This window comes from Uranotaenia lowii, chromosome 3 (genome assembly GCF_029784155.1).
Source record: "Uranotaenia lowii strain MFRU-FL chromosome 3, ASM2978415v1, whole genome shotgun sequence".
Lineage (NCBI taxonomy): Eukaryota > Metazoa > Arthropoda > Insecta > Diptera > Culicidae > Uranotaenia > Uranotaenia lowii.
The window spans coordinates 218,099,433-218,107,405 of NC_073693.1; the positions used below are offsets into that span (position 1 = coordinate 218,099,433).

Sequence of the window (7,973 nt, forward strand, 5' to 3'; positions counted from 1 at the left end):
GAAAATAAAAAAAACGGTAAAATTTACCTTTTTGTGAGGTGATTTTTTTCCACCACTCCTTCCAAGTAAATTTTAACTTTTTTTAAATTCACCTAGCAAAAAGGTAAATTTTTCCTTTTTTTCAATTCAGCTAGCAAAAAGGTAGGTGCCATCGAAGAACAAGAACAGTTTGTTTTGGTTCTGTTCTCTATGTCCAATTCGCTCTTGATGATGGCAGAGAACAATAGGATGGTAATGATGATGACAGTACAAATGTTTACATCATCACACGGTTAAGCGAGACAACACAAATTGGGTTCGTGGTAACACAACAGTGCTGCCAGATATTCTGGGTAAGAATATCAAAGTACTCATTGAGAAATGAGTACTTTCCCGGTTAGGGATTATAAGAAGTGGAAAATGAAAATTAACTATCGCTAATTAATATAGTTGTATTCTAGACGAAACATGATTAAAGATAACTCTATTCCACCACTGAAACCTGCGTTTTCAACAACGAGAAACAGCACAACTAAATGTTATCTAAGAAAACACTTACCATTCTGTTCCGATTTTGTCATATTGGCACGAAACAAAACTTCCCTTCTGAACGACAAAACAGCTTAACCTCAATAAACGGATTCGGCAAATAGTAACTTTTTTCGAGATGAATTGTACCGTTTTGTTCAGCTCAATCCAGGTCAACTTCACCTCACCTTTTTTACCTTTACCTTTTTTCTAAGTGAATAATACTTTTTTATTGAGCTCAATTCAGGTGAACTTCACCTCGCTACGAGGTAAGATTTACCTTTTTTAGATTCACCTTTTTTTCTAGGAGAATTGTACCTTTTTTCCAACCTCGATTCAGGTAAATTTTACCTCGCTGTGAGGTGTTGAGCATCTTTGGTCAATTTTAAAAATAAAGGTTCAGGAACCAGGCAGGTAATTTCAATTGAATGGGACAAAATTACCCCGGAAACAACTGTCAAGCTTGTTGAATCGATGACACGACGATTGCAAGCTGTTATTCAGGCCAAAGGATGTCACACGAAGTACTAAAGCTATGCGAACCAGAGGGGTGGATAGGGGTGGAGGGGTTTTTGCAAATCGACACTCTCGACGGCTCTACTGTACGGCTCTACTGTAGACACAGTGCAGATCCTCGTAGGGTAAGTGAGCCCTATTTTGGCATGGTCCTTTTCTTGGCATGCCAACATTTCTTTTCATGTTTTTTTAGGTTCAAATTGAGCTAAAAAATTTTGAATATATTTTCATTGCGAAGAGAATAATTTGTTTCAAATCTGTGCATATCGGATTTTTTGATTGTTTGTACTTTATTGAAGTAGTTATTTTTTTTCGATCTGCATCCGAGGCAATTATGTTGGAAATCACCGTATGAAAATCAGATGAACTCACCTTTCTAGTGCAACTGTTAAATTCCCATGCGATTTCAAAGGCGGACATTCATTTGAAAAATTTGCAATAAATATTCATGCCTACAGTTAAACACGGCAAAAAATCTAAAAATACTAGGAAGACAAAAGAATGAATATTTATTAAGGTATTGAATACAAATTTAAAACTAATTTTGTTCCTTTTCTTGGCATGCAACTTCAATCGAAATACACCACCAGTGTTGGAAGCTGGAAAAAATAAATGTTCATTAAAGAGGTATTTTTGAGCTGATGTTTTCCCTAAAAATTCGTTTAAAACTACGCACAAAGGTTTTCATACTAATTGGGTTGTATGATAAGACCGTTTCTATCAATTTAAGCTTCGAAATAAGTTGGAGAACATAAGTGATTCGACTAACTGAAAGTCATATCCTATAATTGAAAATGCAAAAATCGCTATTTGGGAACCATGAATCGAAGGTATATTGGTATGCGTACGAACATCATTTGCATTGCAGTCTGCCGAGCAAATGCCACGTGGTCTCCTACAGAACACAGTGGTTCGAAATAAAAAAAAAATTAAGTGAAATTAAGCAACTCACAAGACTTAAGATGTTTTTCTTACCTAAAAACTGTTAGATCAATGGCAATTTATGACTTGAGTATATAAAATACATAATTCATTGAGTTTGGAATCGTTTCCTATTGCTTGGGAACTATATAAATACTCAGATTTATTTTTTTGGATTTTTGTTCTGATTTTTTTCTTGGAAATAGAAGTTGGAAGTTCAGGAAAATATTGTTTTCTTTCCAATTTTTCCTTATAACATTAGATGTGAGTCGAATTAAAAAAAATGTTTTAGCAAGGTTTACATTCTAACATCTTTTTGGCGTGTCAAACCACTGAGCAACGCCCCGGGCATTCGAGATGGCTCTTGCTAGAAGCTCATAATCTCAGCTAACAAATTCAAAAGGGCAAAATTTTAAAATACCATTCAAGGAATTTTTCAATTTCTTACTTTATGAAGCCAAACTCCACAATATGAAGATAGTTGTTTCGTAGTGAAAGTAACCCTATGTGTTGCAATCGCAAGTCTCTTAGAGTATTTTACTATCAACTTATGGTCTATAAAAACTCAAAAGGAAAAATTTAAACAATGATTTATAAATGACAACACATCATGATGCACAGAACGATAGAAACTTCGTAAATGAATCTGTCGTTAGGCTTAGCATTCCTGAATTTGTCCAGTTAGCATTCAAGTCAGGAAATTAAAAAAAAAAAACTGAGAAAATCCAAGCAATTTTTTCAATATTTGGAAAAATCTAATCGATGAGAAAAGTTCAAAATAAGATAATTCAATTCAACGTTACAATAGCACTTTCACAACAAACACGTTCAAGTCATTTTTTTGTAATAATAAGTTTATTTGACACGGCTCAAACCTTTCAGTATTACTTCCTTTCAAGTCGTATTTGATTTTTATTTTGATGAAATTGTCTCAAAAAACTTCGCAAAAATGATGAACTGTGAAATCTCTTTAAAAAATTTCGAGGAATGTTAATCAATCGGGCCAGAAACGGATATTTTACTTCAATATTCTGGCAGCTGGACCACACCAACTTTTTTTTTAAACTCTACGTTGAAAACCTAGGCTAGTCTTGATAATCCCATGCCATCTGAAATACTTTTCCTAGATTGATTGGCTTTATTCAGATTTTATCAGTTCTTCATAAGTAACTTACTATATAAATATTGGAGAAATTTTTGAAGTGTTCAGTTTAAAAAGTTTTCTTACATAATATGTTAGTTAAGATTTCATCAAAGGGATTTAATGTTCATAAAAAAGAGAAAGTTCAAACCACTCACGGACATAATTCGTTTCTGAATCGGATTGGTGGTCATTCATAAACCAATGATTCTTGTTCATATACAAATATTCTGAAACAACTTGAGGTGTTTATAATCATCACTTTGTTTATTTGAGTAAAAAGTTTAAAGTTTCAAAAATTAAAAAAAAAATTGAAGAAATTCTGGACTTCCGACTTTTTGAAATGAAAGCTTATTTTGTGCTTCCCTTCCACCCAAATTTCATCAATGTTTTCGAAAGCCTTTTTGTTGTATGAGTGAAGCCAGGTGTTCCATCGTCGCATAGAACTTTACGCTCAGCTGACGTCATTCTGTCAGTGGCCTTATATTCAGAATAGCCATCGATTCTGTTAACTGTCAATTGAGCATTGTTCTTAAAGATCTATTGCACTTTGCTGGTGGCCAAGAATCGGATCATCAAAACGGCAAACAATTGGTACGGCGGCCAAGTAATTGGAGCACTGCAGTGAATACTTTGCATACATCTTGCTCACATTACTGAAAGTTCCATAGAGAAAACATATTTTTGTTGAATTCTAAGCAAGTTAGCAAGTAAATTCTTCAAAGGATGTTCTATGGTGAACTCAACAAGAAGGTTGGAATGTTGAAAAAAAGGGTACACCATGCCTTAGGTGCCAAGGTCGGGTACATTTACCCTAATTGCCTTTTTTTTGGAATTTAATTTCATTTCAGTGGCCATCGATCTTATCGTGCAGCACATCCGGGAGTTCTTGAACAACCGATCGCGCCAGGATCATAGCTCCTATCTGGCCGGATCGAATGCCCTCAACATCCCCCGCAATGGTAGAGGTAAGCCCGAACTCGATGCTTCAGCAGACACAACCACCACTGTCACTGTCAATACTACTACCAATACTACCAATAATATTTCGAGCGATCCTCATTTTCGACCTCACTAAAGCTAAAAAAAACATCACAAACAGCAAAAAAAAGTAATCAGAACCAAAACAAAGGATACGACAATTGATCATCCTCTCACCAACATCATCTACAAGTACTGTGCGTGCGCTCATATGTTGTATACTACATGTAGTATCTCACTGTTGTTGTTTAGAGCTCTCTGGTCAAACGCATTAGTTTTAAGGGTTGTCGTTCATTCGATTTTGTTTGATGCAAAGCGTGAGCTTTCGTTGCAAGTTGTGCGTATCATCTCTTTTGTAACGTCTTTCTCGATTCGCCATAATGAAGGTACTAGTTTTTGGGTATGAAGCATTTCGGAGACAACTACTGTCAGCAATTTTTCACCGTTCGCCAATGTTGTGTTTACACTGACATACATACTGACAACAAAAGTGCGGTTGGCAACACTCCTTCAGGATCATCTACTATTGTTTACTCACACCTAGGTGTTCAATGCAGAAGCAATAGAATGGAATCACATTTAGCTCGATTTAACCTCAAATGGCACCAGTAATAACGCTAACAGCACAAATATTGAGTAAACAAACTAAGCATCACCTTGGTAACTTAAAACGAAATTATTCATCGGTAGAGTCAGTAATGTAGCATTTACTATTGTTTGTAAGATCATGTTTCTAACCTTTTCTGTTTAACAAAAAGTGTAGAACGATAGTGCAGGTAGTGTTGATTGTTTTTATTCGTAGGGTAAGCGAATCATCTAACAAAATTTCTTGATTCTTATCTGTCCACATAAAAAAAAACATCTAATCTGCTGTCATCAACGATTTCACAATATTAACAACTATGATAATACTATTTGAAAATAGCGAGAAAAAATCACAATAATGACTGTATATTTTGGTTTTTACTTTCATATCACTCTCGTATGAAGCCTTCAAACACTAAAAACAAAAAAGTAAACAAAGCCAAACAAAAACAAAACAAACAGTAGAAGCAAAACACCATAAGACGCTGAGATTCCTTCTGCTATAAAGTTGGTTGAAAGTCGTGTTTTCTTTGAACGCAAACAAACAAAAGCCTAGACTCGATAGAACCACATACTCGTATATCTCAAGCTAGATTCATCCGAATTTATCGAAAACAAAAAAAAATCGTCGAGACGCTCGTTCAGTACAAAATAGTTCTGCAAAACAGTTCTGTATCCTGTGAAACATTTCTGTAGACGCTGAAATACTTACTGTTATAGATTTAACTGTGGTTTTTTAGTTTTATTTTTCCATCTAACTCTAGACTCTAGAATATCTAATGTTTAAGTTTGATTTTGAATCACTAACTCACAGTTCGAGTTTTGGGACCAGGGACAATATACGATCAATTTTTTTTTTCAATTTAGAACTCAAAATCTAGATTAAGAATTTAGAATCTGGTGAAGAATTCAAATTCAGATTTTGAATTGAGTTTCGGAAATACTATTAGGCCGTGAAAATTAAGAACTCAGATTCAGAATTATATGTTCAGATTCAGAATTTAGATTCCGAATTAAATTTTAGATTTTCGATAAAGAATTCAGAATTTCATATTCAGATTCAGAAATGATTCAGATTCTAAATTTAAAGTTCAGATTCCGAGTTCAGAAGAGTTCAAGTTCAGAATTCAGATTCAGAAAAAAGATTCCTAATTCAGTATGCAGGGTTTTGATTCCGAATTCAGATACAGAATGCAGGATTAGAATTGAGATTCAGTGTACAAAATTCAGAATTCGGATCCAGAATTCAGATTCAGATTGCAAATTCAGAATTCAGAACTAAGATTAATAGGTGATTCAGATTCTAAATTAGATTCAGGTTTCAGATTCAGAATTCAGATTCATTTGAAGAATTCTATCTATTTTACTTTTTTGTAGTTGGTTTAGATATTTTTGGAATTTTTTGCCTGAGAATATTTTTTCGAACAAATTGACGAGAAAATTTAATCATTCGTATATAAGTACCCCAATAAATGTCCCATCATTTCGAACTGCGCTATCATCCGCATTTAATAAGCTGCTATCGAATGAAGAAAAGACGATAACGATTCCTAAATACCAGACACTTTGCCATCAAAAACCGAAAAATGTTCCTAAAATAGTCCTCAATTATTGATATTTTTATTCCGTTTCGATCCTAATCCGACCTTCGTTTCTAGTCCGATACTTTGTTTTTCATTGAGAAAAACTGAAGAAAAAATTTAAAAAATAAAATCAAAAAACGAGACGAATAAAATTTCCCTCACGCTTGGCTGACAGTGGCAATGATCCAGTGCGCAAACAATGCAAAAACGTTCAAGATTTTCATGAAAATACATTGGATGCATTCACTACACAACCAATAAAAAAGTACTAACCAGCAGACATGCAAGTTAGGTCCGATACCAAAAATTAGTCTTAGTTTCATGAAATGAAAAAAAAAATCAAACACGAAAAACTTTTCGACCGAATGCCAGAAATTTAAACCATCGTACATCCCCAAACTCTTTTTTTCGAAAAAAAAACTTAGCTTGCAAAAGTATCAAAAGTGCACTTTTCCAAAAAAAAATGTCAACGAATCCTTATGTTTGTCTAGCTACCCCCAGTGTAACAGTAGTTTACGGCCTTAAAAAAATTTGAAACCAACTAAGTTAACCCATTTGTTAATTACCTTTCACCATCGGTTTAATGTGAGCGTATTTTCTGTTCTTGAGTCCTATATTTGACGATTTTCTTTCTATCTATCTCAACCAAATGAAACATGAAAACCTTTTGAATATGCAAAATCAAAATTTAAAATAACTACTAAACGTCGCAAAAACGACCACCACATCTCCCCCATCCGATCGATGATGATGATGACAGATGGCAGCAGTGCTCCCCCGTCTCCGACCTTAAACTTCAGACGCTTCTCGTCGACCATCATCAATAACAAACTGTTCTCGGTGATTTTCAACTATTGAAATCAATAACAACAAAAAAAAGTTAAAAACTCAAAACTGAATTTAATCTTGCCAAGCAAAAAAAAACAAATAAATAGGCACACACTACTATAGCAATAACAGAATCGTTGATGACTGCTAAACAGCAGCTTGAATAAATTGATTTGGTTAATATTTAGTGTTTCTGTTCTCTTCCAAATTTTTAACATGTAAGCAAATTAGGGGCCTTTTGAATCGAAAATAATGAAAAACAATACACTTTTATTCGACCCGTATTTTAGATAAGGAAGATTATCTTGATTAAAATTCGTGGAATATATAGTTACCGAAGTTAGGAACTTACACCCGTTTTATTTGATGATTTATTGTCTTTAGTGTAAGGTACGATTTGGTTAGGGAATAAATATTTTTACGTACAAAAAAGGTAACACTTACTGATCCGAAATATGCCATATTTCAAGCCATACGAGCCTTGCTGATTCGATTTTCAAACTGTTTTGGTTCCCACCACACCTTCTGAATAATTTCCTACGATTAAGACCAGGCCCACCAATGGTTGCTAAACCTCGAATCGAGTACATTCAGCAACAAATCTATTAACCCATCATCGCACCAAAAGTCGCTAACTTGATTTGAGAAATAGCATTCGAGCAGTAGGTTGTTATAGGAAACGTTTATGTAGCAACCCGGTAGCAATGCAGCAATGCAATGCAGGTCGTCGCTATCAGAATATAAACAAACACAAATACCAACCTGGATAGCAACAATGGGTGCGAAAATCAGTAAGTAGATAAAAACGCAACCAACCAAAACATCTTAAATACCGACCGAAACAGCAACGCCCGGTGGGTTTGGTCTAAGTCTTTGCGATTTTGATTTTGAGACCTGCTGCTTTGGAATTT

General features: G+C 34.5%; 1 protein-coding gene across 4 annotated transcripts in view; it reads left to right on the top strand.

The window, feature by feature from the left end:
- The window catches only part of LOC129751358 (uridine-cytidine kinase), a 57,801-nt gene extending 50,313 nt beyond the window's left edge, over window positions 1-7,488 (top strand). Inside the window, exons 6-7 of one of the 4 annotated variants that reach the window (XM_055746813.1) lie at window positions 3,937-4,053; window positions 6,310-7,488. In XM_055746813.1, coding sequence (XP_055602788.1) covers window positions 3,937-4,053; window positions 6,310-6,332 — 140 coding nt within the window. In that variant the 3' untranslated portion in view covers window positions 6,333-7,488. Of the gene's footprint in view, window positions 1-3,936; window positions 5,508-6,309 lie in introns of those variants that run through there. The other 3 variants (XM_055746812.1, XM_055746814.1, XM_055746810.1) reach the window with 3 other exon arrangements.
- Window positions 7,489-7,973: the final 485 nt, after the last annotated feature.